Source organism: Ascaphus truei, chromosome 2 (assembly GCF_040206685.1).
Source record: "Ascaphus truei isolate aAscTru1 chromosome 2, aAscTru1.hap1, whole genome shotgun sequence".
Classification (NCBI taxonomy): Eukaryota; Metazoa; Chordata; class Amphibia; order Anura; family Ascaphidae; genus Ascaphus; species Ascaphus truei.
In genome coordinates, this window is record NC_134484.1 from 422369617 (window position 1) to 422389953 (window position 20337).

Consider the following 20337-nt stretch of genomic DNA (forward strand, 5'->3'; position numbering starts at 1 on the left):
TGCCAGTTCTGTCTCCACTTTGGAGGATTTGCTTATCATATATCTGCCCGCTTTGTTATTGACTTCTGCGCATCTGAGACAGCTGATTCTGAGCCATTAAGCGCATCTATACCTTTTACGAAGGGTTAGCCACCAATCGATAAGACCAAAATGGGATATAATATAGCCATTTGCTGCTTAACTTTGCCAATCTCGCACTGAAAGTCGGATTAGAAGCCTTATAATAAAATAAATAGGTAATCAAAAGTAGATAGTGATTTTGAAAAATGTATTTTTGTTCCCAACTGCAACCTAAATATTGTAGTTATCCAAACATTTCCTGCACACTGACTCCAGGCCTACTAAAACACTTGGTTTCACTTACCCAGTCTGAATCACTTGTACCCCTTATACAGGTGTATATATGAAGCTGATACTGCATGTCTGGACAAGAATTGTGTGGTCTTGTTCATATACAACTAGATTTATGAAAAACCATTTTTTTTTTAAAAGGAATTTTAAACCTGCAGCAAACATATAGTTCAGACACCTAGGACGAATGTGGCGACTGAACTCTACCTTTTTATGACCAACACATTTGGGGATTTTAGTTGATTCTCCCATCAGAATTCGTAAACTATTTTCTTTAGGGGTATCCTGTAGCAAAATTGCTGATGTCTTGTATCTAGAAATAGCCTGGTTCAGGTTGTTAGGCTAAGGCCCCGCTGCACGTGCCCGCACAGCCGTCTTGCTTGCCGGCGGCGCGTGCAATTCACTGCATTGCAATTCACTGCACCGCGGTCTGCAGTGAATTTTTCTGGCATGGGAGGGGGCGTGGCCAAAAAGGGTGGGGGGCACGGCCATGAAGTGAGGGGGCGGGATCATCCCACAGCACAGCTCAGCCCCTCCGCCACACACCCGGGGGGTGAATCGGAGCAGATGGGGGGAATCAGATTGGCTGCCTTGCCTGTTACGTGACGCGGCACTCGCCGAAACCACAAGCTCCTTGTAGCTCCGGCTGGCTGACGCGTCACAGCATCCAAGCAGCTGGTAGACCGCAGCCGCGCGCGCCGCCGGCCTCAGCGGGACCAAAGCCTTAGTGGTTTTAGTGCTACTTACCTGTTTGTTGGACTTTGAAATTGGCACGTGGTGCTTTACTACTTATGGTACAAGCAATGAGGATAACGTTTCTATGCAGCACAGTGTTTCCTTCATTGACTAGCTGAACTGTATTTTTCCCATAAATATCACCTGAATTTTGGAGGTTCCAGCTATAAGGAATCAGCGATTCTGCTCTGGAGACCTCATCAGTTCAAGTAAGCTAAAGAAAGACATTGGCTGTGTGTTCTGCCTTAATCATGTGCTTAATCACGAGTTGTATGACAGTTTTGAGGTATTTGGAATAGTTGGTATGTTTTTATGGCGTGGTTTTTGTGGTTTGGACTGAGCTGCTGTCTATTTCAGATTAGTTATCATGGCTTGAAACACAAATCTGACACACGGCTCAAGGCTGTTGTGAACTTCTTCAGCGTGCAGGCGCCTGTAGGATTTGCTCTATAGCCGTGCATGTCAAGCATTTTCTGAGGTAAACTAACTAATAACCAAAACCTTTTTAGAAACTAGTTTTTATCCAAACAAGATTAGAGGTTTTATGTTTCATATGCAAGCGTGCAGGCAAAACTGAGATGCAATAATTGCAGTACTTCACATACTAGTATGTGTAACTGGTGTTAATAGCGGAGGTACAAATGTACTGTAGTGCCGACGAGTATTCTAAAACAAATCTGGGGCAATCACCAACAAGACCCAGGTACATGCTGGTACATGCTGCAACATTTCAGTGACATTTCTGCAGACACACTAATGGCCCATCGGTTTAACAGCGGGGGTCCTTGGCAGTCCCATTCAAACTGAATGGGACTGCCAGGGACCCCTTCTGTGTTAATCCAATGGGCCATTAGTCTCTACAGATATGTCACTGAAATGTTGCAGCATGTACCCAGCATGTACCTGGTTCTTGTTGGTGAAAGCCCCAGATTTTCCAAGGCAAGTTTTAGAATACTCGTTGGTGCACCTGTAGTTAAACTAAAATTACTGTCTCCAGTGCTGCTGCCGTGTGCGGTCATGCGACTGTGGTGGTAGTGGCACCAGAGGGTTAACACTGTGGGGGTCCCATCCGGAAGCATGGACCACCTCGCTCGGTATGATTGTGGCAGACACTGTCTGATGCTGCACACTTTTGCTTCTTGGACACGATCTGTATTGTCAGCTTTTTAATCCATGCATTCTTTCTTGACATTGGAGTACGAACCTATAGCATAATTCTACTTGAGAAATTAGTGTCTTGTGAATACCACAGCTAACTTCTGTCCCATACCCTGCATATAGCTTTTGAATGACTGAGGGAAATATCACATGCAGTAGAATCCCCTTTACTTCCAGGAATTTATTTTTGTATTCGATCTATAAGGAGAATGATTCACAGAGCTTGGTTTGTTTGCAGATATGATTTTCATGTATATGCTGTTCATCTTTTCAACTTTTTGGATTTAACTTTCAACACTTTTTTGTAAATATTTTTCAGCCTTCTACTAAGGTTCACAGATGATACCTTCGATCCAGAACTTGCAGCTACAATTGGTAAGTTTGCGTTGAATTGGAACGAACATCTACATTATTATCTAACAGACATTATTTCTAATTGGTACTGTATCACAGGACTGTTGCTTGCATGTATTGTATATCTGATGAACAGTGGGCAAGAATCTCCCAGTTGATCACTGCCCCCGATAAAATGTTACAAATTCAAACACAAAGGATGGTGCATACAAAAAATGGTGTCCACAATCCGGATTTATCAAGAATTTTAGAAAAATCACATGCTATAGAAAGATCATGGTTTCAGAGAGGTCGGCACCTTTTGTTGGGTGCCCATACAGTGACCAGGAAGACCACATCTGTAGAAGTAGCTATTCCAGCAGCACACGCAAACCCAAACTAAACTTGTGTTACACATCATGCATATCGATCCTCAAAATCTCGTCACTGATAGTCACCTTGGTATAAAAAATATCCTCCAGGCTTCCATAATAAAAAGAGAACTATTGTCACAAAACACCGTGTTAAAAGATAACAATGTTATAAACTGTTCCATACATGTCACACTGCATAGAAAGTATGTCTTTGTTCTAGTTTAATGCCAATATTTGACAGGTATGACACCAGAATGCAAATGACTATTTGCCAACAAAAATGCTTTAACTTACTATAAGCACAAAGAACCTTCCCAAGATGATGGTAGAGAGAAGTACAACTGAACCCCGTTGTAGCACGATGTGCTACAACGCGGATCCGCTTATAACGCGGTCTGAGCGTGGCCCCCGTTTTTAAAAAGCTAAGCTGCATATTTTTTTTTTTAAAATACACATTCAATGCTTTATTGCTAACAGACACAAACGGGGAGGTACACACAGACACACAATAATAAAAGCATTGTGCAAATGGGTTTATTTAGTAAATCTCTAATGGATCAAACCGTTTGCAATCGCATGATTACAGGATGATGATGATGAAACCCCAGCTACAGCTAACGGATAAGAATTATTCTGTGGTATTGCATTTAATACACCACCCAACTTTTTAATATGCCGGAGACTGGATGGAACAGCGTTTTAACATCTGAAGGTTAATTCTCCCAAGGGTACCACAACAGCAATGTCCTTCCATAGCCATAGTACAATTGCTAAGGAAGTGACCTATTATAACGGATGGTCACCTGTGGGTAATGGGTAATGCTGTAGTTATCCAGTAACATATGTGGCAAACGGGTCCCAATGCCTAATGGCAATTTCATGTACTTGACAACATGTCATTTAACATGGCTGTTTTCAAGGGTCTTTTCTCAGTGGGGAATGCAGTTTGTTAATTACAGTATTCTTGACTGAATTACCAAAGTTGGTTAGATGAAGAGAAAAATAGCAGGGGGAAAGCAGCATACATTCCCCCCCCCCCCCCCCCCCTCGGCACTTCCTGTCTCTCTCCCACCGGAGCCTCGTCCTGCTAACACTCCCTCCCTCCCCCCCGGGTAACACAGGCTGGGCCGCTATGTGAGACAAGTCTGCGACGCCGGCTCAGGATAGGTCTCGGCCCGCAGGCTCCAGCAGGGAGACCAGGGGATGGCTGGGGCAGGAGAGAGCGGGGCCTGATTGGGGCAACGTGGTGGTCTGGGACAGCTCGCAGCTGCTTCCCGCCCCCCCCCCCCCCCCGACGATCCCGGTTATAACGTAGTCTTATTATGTGGACCCCAAGCACCACGTTACAACGGGGTCAGCTGTAATTGCATTAAAAATATAATAATGTCATGATAAGTTACAAGCTATGTTGAACCAACAAACTAATTTGTTTGAATAGTGCTAGTTTTTAATTATCGGTTAGATGTGGGCAACTTTGTTGTACTGCTTGAGATACTTGCGATGTTGTTTCACAGACCATGAACTCCTTTGCTACATTGCTTGCCTCTCTTGCAGTGAAGGGATTTCATTGTAAGGCAAAACTTACTTTGCTGTTTGTTCAGACTCGCAACATCCAATTAATTATTTGAATACACTATTAAATTAGTACGCATCAACCATGCTACATTGCTGACCTGTCTGGCATTAAATGAGTTTATTTGTAAGGCAGAAAACTTTTTGCTTGGTGTTTAATGAACTGAATTGACTGCTTTTTATAGTGCATCTGGACTCCACAGTTTTGCACTGTCTTCTTTTTTTACTGCACCTACAGTTCACTTGCTTCATCTTATCTGACTTGTATATGTTGCTTCCTTTCCACTCGTGCAAAGTGTCTGCAGTCAAAACCGCAGACTCGGGTCCATATTTACTAAGCAGTGCTATTCCACAAGACAACTTCCAGCACCAGATCATGTCCGTTCCAGTGCGTGAACCATAAGGTGTCTTTCAACACAGGAGGGTACCTCATGGAATTGCACCTGTTAGTAAACATGTTTACATGGAGAGAGAATTTAAAGCTACTGTATTTTATTTTTTATTTCAATATTAAAGTTCTGCTGTTTTTTCTTTATTTCTTTTAGGTGTTGACTTCAAGGTGAAAACCATTTCTGTTGATGGCAATAAAGCAAAGCTTGCTATATGGGTAAGTCTAAATGTTTAATGCATTTTTTTTTATTTACTTAATTAACTTGTGTCGGCATGGGCAGCATGGCATTCCCACAATAAAGGTTAAGCCCGCTTGCTGCCTCTGCCTGTCAAGGTAGCCCTTAGCATAGTGATGTACAGAAAAGCCCGGGCGCTACCTTGGAGTGAATATTATGGGGTGATGTAGTCTTTGTAATTGAACAATACAACCTTAAAGAGTACTTAAAGGTCCCCTCTACTTCCGAACCTCTTCCTGCTGCTCAAAACCCCAAAAAGGACCTATCCAGGATCCTTGGTACATGTAAAACAGCCCTTAGCATAGGCCAGGTAGAGTGCTAAGGGACAATGTGAGTCAGGGAGGATGCGCCCACCTCCTGAGGGAGTAACCACTCCATAGCTGGCGCATTGTTCGTTCTTCCCAGCAGTGAGGCGTCTAACCTTGTGTATGTACTATCCATTTGTAAAATTTTGAAAGTTTGGAAAACCTTTGGTCTAGTAGTATTTGCCTTACTCTGCATAGGTCTGCATAGGTTCAATAGATGCTTACATTAAATTAGCCACCCATAATTCTTATAGCTGAACTATGATTGCACTGCAGGAGGTGAACTCTGGGGATTGAAGATATTAAGATCTGTTTTCACCCGTACTTTATCCCTTGTCCAGGAGAAATAAGATGGCCACTGTGGTCAGCAGAAACACAGAATGGCATTGACAGATGACATTGTGGCTTTAAATTACTTGAAACCCTGCAGCCATATACTGTATATATGTTTTGTTGTTTGTATGATAAAGTTGCTTATATCTTGGTAATTGTGTTCCCAAAGAGCTGAACTACACTATATTGTCATTCAGATTATGGGGGAAAAGGTTGGGGACATTACTGTTTTAAATGTGTGATCACTCTTATAGTGGAGGACTAAAACATTTTGTGGAGAGGGAGGAGTTTTGTCCATGCAAAGTCTTGTTAAACACACTGAAATCAGACAAAAGGAGCCAGAGGTAATCAAACCGCTCTCTGGCTCTCCCATGATAACAAGCTAATTTAAAAATATATATTTAATATTTTATGTTTAATTCTTGATTTTGATTAAAAAAACATAAATCACTCAGATCTACTCTCTCTTATAACCGTCAGATCTGTTAACCTACAGTATATTTTGAGCCTTGGTGTACAAAGTATTTAAGGGAGACTGCAGTATATTTACAAAACTGCACAGGTGCATACAGGTCAACGTTCCCCTTTTCTATCTGAATGACACGAGTACATGTTCCATTACCACTGCATTGTGAATGAGCCAGTGGTATCCCTTCCCCTGCACTAGTGATGTTTTGTGCAGATTTAACAGAAGAAAACAGAGAGGTCTGGTTTGTGAGAATGCCAAGAGCTGCTTAATTGAGTAATTGTATACAAAGGAAACAAGTGTGACTTTTTAACTTGGACGTATATATCCTTTTCCGTTGGAGCTGTCGGCCTGATTGGCCCAAAAATAGAGCAAGTGCCCATGGTGTACTTGGAATGTCATAAATGTCTCTGCCATGCCAGGGTCCATGCTGTGCCAGGTACGTCAGGGCACTGTAATGGTTCTCTAAATAGAAAACGTAGATTAAACATCAGTACAAAGTCTCTTTTCACCAAAATGGATCTTTTGTTTTTAAATCTAAAGTTTTTATGTTTACCAAACTGTTTAGGGTGACTTTGTGGTCCCATCTCTCCATTTTTTTTTTTTGCTTCAGTTGATGAAATAGAGAATGTTACTGCTTTCAAAAGCTGATACTTTCTTCCTACTGCAAGATAAATATTTACATAGAAGGGAAGGTGTGCAGCAAGTTTATGTCAACAGAAAGTAAAATACTTAAGCTTTTAAATTGTAAATATTGTCATTGAACAGTGTTATTCATTGGTTGTTGCTTGCAAAAGTAAATCTATTTTATCTGTCATGTTGTAACCTTTGGTTAGTGGTGTTTTTCTTTTAATAGTCTACTTCGGAATTATCCTGCGAGTAAATCTAAAATTGAGACAATATACACTTCTATTAGACAGGTTTTCACCTTCAATATATTTGAGGTGTCGCTTATTTTTTTGTTTTTGGCTGCACTCCTTTTGATGCTGAACAAATGTTCCTGGATGTCACAGGGTAGTTCCCGGAAATCAAGGTAACTCCCACATGGTGAGGTCATATGCCCTTCCCTGCTCAGGCTGTGGGGAACTCAGACCTTTTCAACCTGTGTTTTGGTAACCCATTGAGCGCTGAGGGTGGTTTTACCTATGCTGGAGAAATTAGATGTTTATGATGCTGGCAAATTGGGCACCTTGTCCCCTCATGGGTTAAATGAGGGATTTGTATACACACCCTTCGTTTGAACTAACCAGCCAATGCACCACTAATAATTTCATAAGACAGATATACATGGCTACACCACAAAGGGATTTATTTTGACCCTCATATCCCCTTGTTACAAACAAGCAGCACATAAAATAGCCACATTATTACTGTCATGAATAGGACATCCTAACTATGGAATTACTCATTTGTGTGGCTTTATCTTTTCACCCTATATGTATATCGCTATGTCTAGATCACCTCTGAATGATCACTCTGTGTGATCTAGGCACATGATCTGTCATCTCCACGACGATAGATACCAATTAACAGCCGTACTCAAACAAAACGGGTAACCACACTGTATAAAAGGGACATCTGATGGGACCGGCTCCACCCCTGAAGAAGCCGATTTGTTATTCAGCGAAACATATCAGATCAAAGGTCATAGCATGACACGTGACGTAGCGAGGCAGGGAGACTTAGACAGGGAAAATACTGCTCATATCTGCCCTCGGGGATTCGCGAGGGTGGGATTAGAGGTATATAATTTCAACTATTCTCAATACTTTGTCTATCCGTGTCCTATCCCCACTATAAGAGTCCTCACACTGCATAGCAGCCCTGGCTAAACTACAGATATCAGCAGCCAGATCTCTCTCTCCCCCTCGCCTCATACCCCAGCAGCTCTCTCTACTCACCAATAGGGCACTTTGAATTACCCCCTGGGGTGGTTATAGACCCAGGAATGGGCCATTCACCAGACAGGTGGGAAATGGATATATACATATACGCTCAGGTGCACCGTTCCTTGCAGATAAACCTTGGCTTTTAAATTCTATGTTCACTTAGGTGTCGGGCTATTATATCTGTTCACTGTGACAGTATTGTTATATTCTGTCTGCACCATTCTTTAGCGACCAATGGGATAATAGTTGTCCATCCAGACTCTCTTATTTTACTACAATATCAATAAAAGTTACTTTTTATACTCGAATAATAAATCAAATTGTGAGGTGTGTGCCACCCATAGGGATTCTTCTTCTCTGTGCATGCACAGGTATAGCAATGTTCAAGCCACATTAATGAAGAGGAAGATAATCCAGGCACACGGTCTTCTCATTTAGAGTATTTATTCAGCATTGAAACGAGCAACGTTTCCACTGCCACGCAGGCTTTGTCAAGGTGAAGGCTGACGAGCATAAAAAATGAGCAAATATATATATATATACCCCAATGCTCACCCATAATGATTCACCGTAGCTGTCCCTCGGCACGAAAACCAGGTCCTACCGCGGCGACGGAGGTCCGCGCATGAGCACCACACAGCTCACATTGTGAGCCCAGCGTATACGTGCGGTGCAACATCATTACGCCCACATATCACAGCGGACTCTGAATCGCCTCCCCTCTGCTGCCACACCTCCCCTCTGCTGCCATAGCAACATGGTGCTAAACTCCGCACCATGCATAGCAGCCGGGTAGCAGTGAATCAACTGTATGGCAAAGCCCCACAGTGATTTAAATAGAGAAAAAAAGACTTGGTACCAGCACATAATGTACCACTATAAATTCCCATAAATAAGGGTAAATCACCTATAAGAGTATAAATCACACAACATATACGACATAATGGTGTATAAAAGTGTTTAGACAGTGAAAAATAAGTGAACATAGTACAATATATAGAACCCATAATGACAATACATATTACACTAACAGACATATAACACACACATAATAGAAGTGTCACGGGGATGGAACTAATTATAGTTTTTAACCATTCCAAATCCAAAATGGGGCTTCCAGTATATATGCTAATTAGAAACCAGAGCTGACGGAGGTGTAGCTGCGCGGGACCGCCACTGCAACATGATCAACGCCTGCCAAGGAAACATTTTAAGTTCAACTGTTCTTTGAGTCCACCTCCAGTAGATGTCCGCAAATGGTATATCCCAGCATCTCCCAGATGGTGGGTGGCGACCCGGCACCAGGCCACGAAAGCAAAATGCCGGGTCGCCTAAAAAAAACTCTCGCAAGCCTAGTTGTTTAGTTTTTGGGTTTTCGTTTTTTCACGAAACGCTGAAATACGAGAACATTAACATTAAATCGGGACTATTGAATAAATCAATTAATCGAGACGAACTACGCGCTCCGTCCGTGTCCGCGCCTTTTCGGAGTCTCGTTTTCCTGGCAAAGTAGCCCAACCAATGGTGAGGCTGCGTGGCGGCGGGAGAGACACGCGACTTGCGATCTGGTTGCCAGTTGAAGCTCCGAAGTATTACATTCAGTCAGTTTCATTGGGAAACATTCTGAGGTGCGGTGACGTGGGAGACTGTAGGATCCGGGTATCGCGAGAACACGCAACACCCGGAAGTCACGCAGTTGTGGTGTCGGTGTGTCCCAGCGCGCGGGACGGACGCTCACTATCCCAAGAACCCTTGCACAACTGGTTACGCAAATGGAGCTGTGATCAGCTGTGATCTTTTCATTTACTGGACTTCATATTCACTACATGTGAGTTACTGCTTGCAATTTTATTGTATTTGTCAATACATATTTCTTCAACCTCTGTGCGGTTCATATCTGTTTTATTTTACCTATAGGCCAGTATAGGCGATATTTTAGTGGGTCACGAAAGAGAAGTATAAAACTAACCGGGCCACGGGGAAAAAAGTTTGGAAAACGCTGGTATATCCAATATGCTTCCTTTCTGTGCTGTATCCCTGTCTAAAGCTCCCTTCAACGGTGGCACAATTTCAATACCCATTACATTTGCACTCCTTACTGAAGGGGATCCACATTTGAGCCTGTTTTGTAGGTGTAACTTTTTTGTTGTAGGGCCATATTTTATTAAATGCAATGAAGAGCATTTTGCTGTCTTAAACATTTATTATTGAACATCTTATACGAGAGGAAACAGTTTGCTAGGTTGTGTTGCCTGAAAACATGGGCTACTGGTGCTCCATGAGAACTGAACTTGGACCATCCTGATTTACTGTATGAATCTGTCCCAGACCCTATTAAAGATTTTATATAAATTAAGTATCCTCGTGTACTCATGGTAGCAGTTGGCGTCAAGTTAAAAATGTAATATGGTATGCTCGTACTTATAACCTACCAGTTAGGTTAGAAGATAAGGGCACAGATTAATGATTTAGTTGCTGTAGGGCCTTCTAAAATAGTGTTGGTGGTGGCACGTGTGTACTCATTTGATATCCTTTTATCCATCCGCTATTAATTTGTGCTACTTCAAGTGAGCATTTATGTCTTTCTTTTTCAAAGGTTATAAGGCACCTTTTCAGTGCATAATTACTTAAATTCAAACCTGTTTCTTTTTTCAACAATAGGCGGTAAAGGGGGTTCGTTGTTGGGTTCTAAGTTAAGAATGGTCATAAACTGCAAATGTTGATTAACTGTAAATAATATAATGTTTGTTTGAGTTGGAAACTATTGGTAGGGGCTGGGTTGAGGGGAAGTGTAATGCTGAACTCTGTATTCTGATTCATAATAATTGTAGTGTCCATGAAGGTGATTATTGTGTAAGGGAAATTAGAGATTAAGGTTGTAAGTTGTTTTTATAATCGTCTGTAGCATAGCATTAATATAGCAACTACCCTGAAGCAGTATGGATATGTTCAATGAGAGGGGTTATAACTTGTCAATTATGTAACATGCTAGACACTAGTTTACTGACCTTAGTGATGACAAATGTGCAGTACATTTAAGTTCTGCAACTTACATTAAAAAAAATCTAAATACGGGATTGTGAAAAGAATAAAAATGTTGCAAGCTTTCAGGAACCATGTGTTCAGCAGATGGCGCTACAGTACAGTATATTTTCTGGTCTACTCATTTCGACCTATGTATGTAATTCTTCTCAAGCTACATGGTAACTATGGAACCATTTTCCAATGATGTATAGGATACTGCCGGACAGGAGCGATTCAGAACCCTAACTCCCAGCTACTACAGAGGTGCACAAGGTGTTATATTGGGTAAGGAAATCTCTTGGGTAAGGAATATGACTGTACACTAAAGTTATTTCTTACATAGTCTTACGATTTGTATTTATAATTCTGGAAACACGTGGTATATTTTATTGTATTTGTTAATCAATTGTCTTTCTATTAAAATGTGCAAAATATTTACAGTACAAATGTGAAGAATTATAAATTTACTGCATATAACACACCATGTTTGCAGCATATAATTAGAAAGTGGAAAGTTGCAAGTGCTAAATGTGCAACTCATTATTTTTTGTAGTGCATGAAGAGATGTGATTGGTGTGAGTAACGTGCTTAGCTGTCAACTCAAAACATGTGTTAAAAAGACCTTATGAAATATGCAAAAATCACGAGTAAGACCATGCATGACATTGTCTTTTATAATATCAACTTTTTTTGTTGAAACAAATGTTCCATACAGAAAGGAAGTATGGATTATCGCTGTATCTTTGGAGACCATATACAAGTAATTTAGTTTTATGTTTGCCGCAGAATATGCCCGTTCCTAGTAATATAGTACACACAAGAAATACGTGGCCAGTTGTGCTTGACAATTTGTATGCATATGTTTATATCCAATCATCGCTATTGTTTTGAAAGACAGTACTGTATGTGTATTTTTCAGTTTATGATGTCACGCGGAGGGATACTTTTGCCAAGTTGGACAACTGGCTAAATGAGCTGGAAACGTATTGCACCAGAAATGACATCGTAAAGATGCTAGTCGGGAACAAGATAGACAAGGTGAGAAGCTGCCTAAGATGACAATCTAACAGCAAAAGTAAATCTTAAATGTCTAGGTTGTCATCTTTGCAAGGGTAAATAAGGATGTGTAAACAAAGCAAAACTGTTGCCATTTAAAAAAAATGTGTGAACACTGATGGGTGAATGTTTTTTTTTTTTAATATGTTTTTAATTGCACGTCAAAAATAGTAAGATCTCAAATTTAGAGATTAAATTTTTGCATGAGATGGTCTGCCCTAATAGGATGTACTTTTCTGGCGTAACCTAATTTATTCAGCTTTTACCTTATTAATATATTAACTCAACTTAGAGCGACTCAGATAAAATGGTCTATTTATCGAAGTATAAAATGGCAGTCTTGGGGAAAATCTGTTCTGCATAACTATTTCATCATTTTATTCTGACTAGCACCATAATTGTCCAGATTGTCCGCAAAACTGTGAAGTCTGATCTGTGAATAAAATGTTTAAGAATATGGGGGTTTATCCATAACGATCTGTACAGATGTGAATAAGGTGGTTAATTGACTGGGCCGCATAATTACTTTTTTTTTTTTTTTTTTTTTATTGTAAGCTGTATCTGTATACCGTTTTTTCTCTTCAAAAACCGTAAAGGTCATTCACCCAAGTGGGAAAACTAGGGCAAAAACCTCAGCCACTGATCTACTGTACACTGATTGTGTGTAGATGCACTGCAACAACAGTATTCATACCTTTCTTGTTTGTTTTTAGCTGCACCCATTTATTTATTTAGTCTTCAATTTTTGTTCTGTATATTAAAACTATGCATTTTTTTATTTTAAGGAAAGCCGTGAAGTAGACCGAAATGAAGGTCTGAAGTTTGCCAGAAAACATTCTATGTTATTCATAGGTAAGAGTTCTCTTTTTATTCAGTTTGTGAATTTTTTTAAGTGCCCAAAATAAGATATATATATATATATATATCATATGCAACAAATATATGCAATGGTAATCTTTGTACATCAGTAAACCGGATATGATGTCGTTTTATTTAGCCTGTCTTCACTGGATTTCCTTTTCTTAGGAGTTATACAACATAATTTGATTGGTTGTTGCAAAAAAAAAAATGTGTTGCTTGGTTTTAGGGTTTGGATTTTAGCTAAATCTCTGCAGTGTGATACAATTAGCACCCTATTCATCATGTGGCTAACCTTCTAGGAGTGAATATAGTTCAGAAATGTAGTTGTATTGACTGACTGCAGAATCTGTCTGCTGGAGTACTTAATGACCTTAACACAGTTTCTGGAACGCTACGAGTAACTGACTGCAACATGGACAGTGTTTTTTTATGATTGATCTTTCTTTACCAACACATTTTATATTCTATTATTCTTTCCAATTTTTTTTTATCGTTTATTGCTGCCTTTTCTTACACTTTTTTTTTTTTTTCAAACGTTTTTATTAGGCATAGTTATCTTTACATACAGTGACTTACAATCAACAACTTTTAAACTGCTAAACCAGGGTATGGGGACGGCTTAACGCAAATTCAGTTCGGTAACCCGCTCAGGTGTCCTTGAACAGTATGTTTAGCCTGCGGTGTAGTGAGAGAGTGTTATTGCTGTTGCTGCAGATATTGATCTCATCCGATCTCCAAGTGTCCCCTGTCTCGCGTAGGGCTCAGGTGGTAACTTTTCTTTAACTTTAACTATCGTGGTCCAGCGGGGGGGGGGGGGAGGGAGGGGAAACCTGCCGGAGGGGGGGGGGGCAACCCCCCCATGCGCAACAGGGCTGGGAAACCAAAATCTGGCACCCAGGCCTTAAAGCAATGATAGAAGGCTACTTACAGTTAGCAGTCCTCAATTCCGATGCCGAGAAACTGTGCCCCCCCCCTCCCACCAGCAACCCCCCCCCCCCCAAGCCCGACCGGCCGCTGGAACTCCTCAGCTGCCATCAGCTCAAAGCGGGAACAAAGGCAGCATCAGCTGTAGGTTTCCTCCGCGGCGGTTGGCCGAGAGTCGGTCGGGGTCACAGTGTGGAGGTTGCGCATCTGGATGGATCCAGTGGGTTCTGGTCGCGGATGGTTCTCGAGCCAATGTGTCCCGCAGTCGTCACTTAGGTGTTGGTAAGAGAGCTGAAGTAGATGGCGAATCTGCGGGGCAGCTTATCTGTTCCTGGCTTGTCTTGGCGCTGCTATTCTCCTCGCAGGACGGGTGCTGCTGGGCTCATCTCACTGCGGTGGTTCTTGTGTCTGATCCGATGTCCAAGTAGGCGGCGGGGTCAGTCCTAGGGCTCTTACGTAGGGGACCATATCTTCAGGGCGTCGGATAGTTAAGAATTTGCCGCCATTGCTTGCCGTGAGCTTAAATGGAAAGCCCCAGCGATACTTCACTTCTTTCTCCCGTAGGAATGAGGTAAGAGGCTTCATTTCCCTTCTTCGGCCAACAGTGATCCATGACAAGTCATTAAAGATTTGGAGGGTTTCGTTCTGGAAGGGCAACAATTCTTTTCCTTGGCAGGCAGCAATGATCTTTTCCTTTATGGTATAACTGTGTAATCTTACGATTACATTGCGCCTCCGGTTGGGGTCTTCTGATCTTGGGGCTAACGCCCGGTGGGCCCTATCCATCTCAAGGTCCCTGTCTTCAATAGGGCCGCAGAGTGAGGTAAATAGTTCGGCTAGATAAGGACGGAGCTGGCCAGGTAGGATCGCCTCGGGGACGTTTCGTATGCGCAGGTTTTGGTGCCTGTCCCGGTTTTCCTGGTCCTCCTGCCCTTCTTTGAGGAGGGAGATTTCCTCACCCAACCTGATGATTTCCTCTTCGGCCGCTGATTGCCTTGCTAGGGACTCCTCCAGCCCACTTTCTAGGGTCGTTGTCCTTTCCGTGAGGCCAAACACCTCCTGTTTAAACTCCGCCACTGCAGCTTTAAGTTCCGCCTGGAGGGATGATTGAAGTTTGGCGTGCATGGTTGAGAATAGGCTCTCCAGGTAGGATCTAGTGATTGGCTCCTCCACGTCCATTTCGGGGGGTTCTTGATCTCTCGCTCCTTTATTCAGGGCTATTTGAGGTTCCTGCGATCCTCGTGCTCCGCCGCCATCTTGGATCCGGGGCTCCTCCGCGCCGGGGTGAAAAAACGCGAAACGGTTTGCTGTTTCGACATGCTCCTGTCTCTCCTCTTGCTTGGGGTTATTATTTGGTCCGTGAATTTCGGGTATGAGAGCGCTATATATCTATTTTATGCCGGTGGGTCCCCAGAGCTCTTCTCCTACACCACCATCTCCGATGACGTTACCGGAAGCCCCCCCGTATTTTCTTACATTTTAACGGTGATATAGTCCGACAGTTTAATTTCTTATGGGTCTCTGAATGAGAGAAGTGTTTTCCTTGCCCTTATCCCACCCTGTCCTCATCAGGGAGAGGGAAGTCTGGCTGTACCAGCACTTTCTTTAATAAATACACCGTGAAATAACACAAAAGGAGTAGTCAGAGGAAATCAAACTAACTTTGAAAAACACATAATACTTATAGAAGTCAGATTTTGTTAAAAATGCTACCCATTTCCCAGATGTGACCGCTAAACATATCCCTGATTATAGGTTTGTTTTTTTGGGTCCTTGGAGAGAGTGTTCTTTGAGAGGGAAGCAATATGGTCCTAATTGTTCATCTGCAACATCTACATATGTTGTGTTTGTTGAATGAATGGTATTGCAGCTTTCAACTTTGCAAAGATGTTTTCTGTGTCGAATTTGCAAAAGAAATAAGAAAGTTTGACACTTTGTAATATTACCTGTTCCAAAAACCTAATCACTTCCTTACAAATTTCTTTGAGATCCTCTGCCCCTAAGCTATGTTGGCTTGTGGTGTTGAGGATGTCGTATCGAGTTCAAAATTATTCTAATATCTCCTCCTTTGTGATTCATTCCAGTCTTATGTCATTCACATTATTGGTCACAAGCGGCAAATGATTTCATACAAATAATATAGTGGCTCATTCCGTGCCTCTATTGCCAGAGAATTGTAGATTGAGATCAATTAGGGGTTATGGATTTGAATTTTGTTACAATCTGTTTTCTGGCTTCCTTGTTATCATTCTTTTGGCAAGTATGATGGGTGAAATTTGTGTTTCTATGCTTGCGACCGAAGACAGAGACTTGTACTGTAGCTAAAATGGAATATATATTTAACCGTGCAACTATGATAGACAAAAATAGGGGTGCCAACCAAATAGAAAAGGTAGTTCTTACTTGAATCTTTGAGGTTGCTGTCCCAAGTCCATCACCAGTCCACACTTTTCTCCTGCATGTATACTACATGCCAAGCCTATAAAGCCCACAAGACTGGCCCACTAGGTTTTAACAGGGAGTTTTACTGACCGCTAATGCTTTCCTTAATTGAATGCAGCCATGCAGTCCTCTGTTGCATGAAAATTAATACTCTTGTTGGGACCCTTGTTTTATTTCCATATACATGAAAATAACAACTTGAAGCGATTTTTAGCTTTTAAGTGTGCATTTGCAAACTACGTGCTTTTTCTGTCTGTCTTTTTTGTTAAATGTTAAAGGGCAAGACCGCCATTTTTAGTAGATTAGCACCGAGTCTCAGGAGCTTAACCAAATTGATTTCAGTTCCGTTGGCCCTTTACTTCCTAAGATACCTACCGAAGAAGGTACTGGTGGCGGTTTCCTCCAAGGGAAACAAAAGGATGTCTGATAACACTTGTCGGGTGGGCCAATAGGAAGCAGGGAAATCTGTCGCTGCTTCCCATTGGCCTGTCACAAGCAGGGTTTTAAACCCCCAAGTAGTATTGGCAGCAACTTCTCTGTTAAGTATCTGGATCCAAGGGGTCCCTGGAGCTTCAATAAATGTGATTCAGCTCCGGAAACTCCCTGCATTTTTGTGGGAGGGTCAAGGTAAGACTACTTCTTTAAGGACCAATAACTCCTATTCACCAAAATGCGAGTTACCAATCAGTTACAGCATGTGAAACCTTTAGATGGCCATTTAATAAGCTCAGAAATAATTTGATACAGGCAGGGAAGCTACTAAAGATGATCTAGGCAATACCAATACTATATGTTTTTGTTTATTTCAGAGGCGAGTGCAAAAACCAGAGACGGAGTACAGTGTGCCTTTGAAGAACTTGTTGAAAAGATTATTCAGACTCCTGGACTGTGGGAAAGCGAGTCTCACAACAGAGGTGTTAGGTTGTCCAATGAAGAAGAAAGCAGAGGAGGAGCCTGTAGTGGATACTGCTCAATGATATAAACTAGTTATACGATCTCTTATTTAATCATATATACTGATACTAGTTTCTGTATATAATCATATACTGCTAATCTAGGGACCTTTCAGTTTGCACATATGTTTGTATCATGAGGGCAAATATTTATCGGACACGATGTTAAGCAACTTTCCATTCAGAAATGTCATAAGCATGTAACTCTAAGGCTGTTTCTATCAGTGGCTTGAAAAATTCTGCTTTGGCAAATGCACCAACTGTGATGCTACCCGTTCATTGTGTATTTTAATCCTTTCTAACGTAACAAATTACACTATTCTAAAATGTCTGCTAACGCCTATTTTGCTTATTGCTAAATATTCAATAATACCCTTAAATACTATATAAAGTTGTCTTATCTGTTCAAATCATTGTTATATAATACCAACACGTATTGCTGGAAACCCTCATTTTTCAGTCAAAGCATTAAAAGCATGAACGTAGAACTTGTTCAGACAGGTGTCTGTTTATCACTTTGCCAAGTAACCACAATGTCATATGTTGGTTAATAACCACCAGTGTATGTTTGTGCTTGTAAGTAGCATACTAAAATCCATATCCCGTGCTTGAGACCTCATCACATCACTTCTTCACAAGGCTTGTTAACATGGTTTTATAATCCAGTGTTGGATTTATTCCTGCTGGGTATTAAAGTAGCAATCCGGTTTGTTTGGGATTTTTTTGTTGTAGAATTTAAGCAGGGAGTCTCTGGAGCTGAACCTTGTTAATTTCAGCTCTGGGGACACCATGACACCTTTACGGAGGAAAGTATCTCTGCAGCCAGGGCACTTGTCTGCCTAATGACATGGTGGCGTTTAAATGTCCTACTTCATGCAGGCCAATAGGAAACCATGGCATCTGTTGTGGCTTCCTGTTGGCACACCTGACCTGGACTTTTCAACTTCAGAGATACCCGCAGCACCTACAGAGGCAAGCATTTCTGGAAGCAGGGTATCCCCAGAGCTGAAATTAATGGGGTTCAACTCTGGATACTTGGTTCAAACCCAGAACCAAAAAACCCCACAAGAAATGGGACATAAATTGCTGCTTTATACTCTGCTTGTTAATAGAAATGTCCTCTTACTGTAACAAAGAACTGAATGATGCCTACCCCATGGCATGTTTTGAAAAGTTATTGTTATCTGTAGGGTTTGTCCAGTATAACATGGAATATTAGCTACAAGTTGCTACTGTAGAAGTCTTTACATTTTGCTTCCAGAGCACATGCTTCCCTCCACCAGCTTAAAGATAAACTTTGGGTTTTCAGTTTCTCATTTATATTGGGAAATGCACAGATTGGGGGAGATGTTCATTTTATGATGTGCTCTGACCTCCTAATGAATCAATATTAAGAACCTGTGTCTTTAATTCATTTTACAAGCACATTTTATAAATTATTTGTATAAATTAAAACATTGTGTCCAAACAGTTCTGTTTTCCAACTCCTACCTGTGCTAGCTTTACTCTTGTTTACATCTAGATTGTTCATGAATCTGTAGAGTAATGTACAGCATGTTACAAAACTGTCAAGTGATGTAACCACATCTGATCTCCTAACTGCTAGAGTGGCACATAGCACCTTGCTTTAGAAAACGCAGATGAACAGTGAAAGATATTAGTTGACTTTTATACTATGGACTGTCATATGCACTCCAATTGTATTCCCATTTTTGCACAAATTGAAAATGTACATGTATCCTCTCATTCTTGTTGAAATAAATGCTGAATCCTTGGCATTGTAGCATTGTAAATTATAGCGCAACATCGGTTTAATTCAAATCTATTTGCCATTGTGCTTTTTTTGCAAGCCAATCTGATGCATTACTTTTCTGGAGACGTGAACTTTAATCAGGCTTACTTACACAAGTTCTCAGTTTCATCTTCAGATTTCACTGTAATTACAGTAAGTTCTTTCACTAAGGTATCAATATCTTGAAGAATAAAATGAAAACATCTAATGAATAAGACATGTATTAAACCCCTCGGTGATTTCTAGGCTGAAAAAAGCACATGTAACCTTTTGGAATAGTCTTACATCACCTTACACTTGTTACCATTTTTTGTTTGGAATCTCATTTGTAAAATAAAACAAAATTGTTCTTCAAAATGAAGCGCATATACACACTCCTTTTTTGTCTAGCACAAATCTAGAGTTTGCCACAACTATGTGGTTAAAAGTTGTCCCGACATGTGTGATTCAAAATTTGCTCACGGTTTTTGCTTTATCTAATTCTAGCACCATACAGAAAAATAACCTGGTTTCCTTCAAACCTATACTTTTATAATTCACATGCAGATAGTTCTCGGTATCAAACGGTCCGCTTTCTGTCAAATGCCTTATCCGAAGCCACATAATGCAGTCTACTGGACGCATTATCCGACGGTGGAACTGCTTAACCGATGCTCAATGCCACATATTAAAATGGACCTGCAATTCGACGGTCCGTTATCCAACGGCGGTTTGCGGGGCAGCTGCCATTGCGCCAACGTGAAAATAGTACATTGCTGTACTTCTGCACGAACTTTAAACTGCAGAAGAGCTTCCTCAAATGGGACTGATTAGAAGATAAATAACACACTTTACTTATGTAGTCCTGCATATGTGAGGATACATTGAGTAGAGATGGGGGAATTTATAACAATTAGGCCCACAAAATGTTGCCACATTTTTGTTAATATTCAAACTACCGACAAATATTTGCCTGTAAAGTTTTTGTTAAATGTTACTGTATTAAAGTAGCCACAAGTTGCAAATAAAGACCGATTTTGTTAGTACCAAGTGCATTATATATCCCCTTAAAAACTCCTTTAGACAATACTTGGAGAAACACCTAGGCAAATCTGTTTAGGACAACTTTGCAAATGGTAGAAACTGGTGGAATTGGATACATTT

General features: G+C 41.1%; 1 protein-coding gene across 1 annotated transcript in view; it reads left to right on the forward strand.

Moving 5' to 3' along the window:
• Positions 1–19178, forward strand: part of RAB18 (RAB18, member RAS oncogene family) — a 31872-nt gene extending 12694 nt beyond the window's left edge. The window contains exons 2-7 of the mRNA XM_075587661.1: positions 2564–2619; positions 5069–5130; positions 11379–11451; positions 12086–12204; positions 13008–13074; positions 17259–19178. Of these exons, the coding sequence (XP_075443776.1) occupies positions 2564–2619; positions 5069–5130; positions 11379–11451; positions 12086–12204; positions 13008–13074; positions 17259–17431 (550 nt within the window). The 3' untranslated portion in view covers positions 17432–19178. The remainder of the gene's footprint in view (positions 1–2563; positions 2620–5068; positions 5131–11378; positions 11452–12085; positions 12205–13007; positions 13075–17258) is intronic.
• Positions 19179–20337: the final 1159 nt, after the last annotated feature.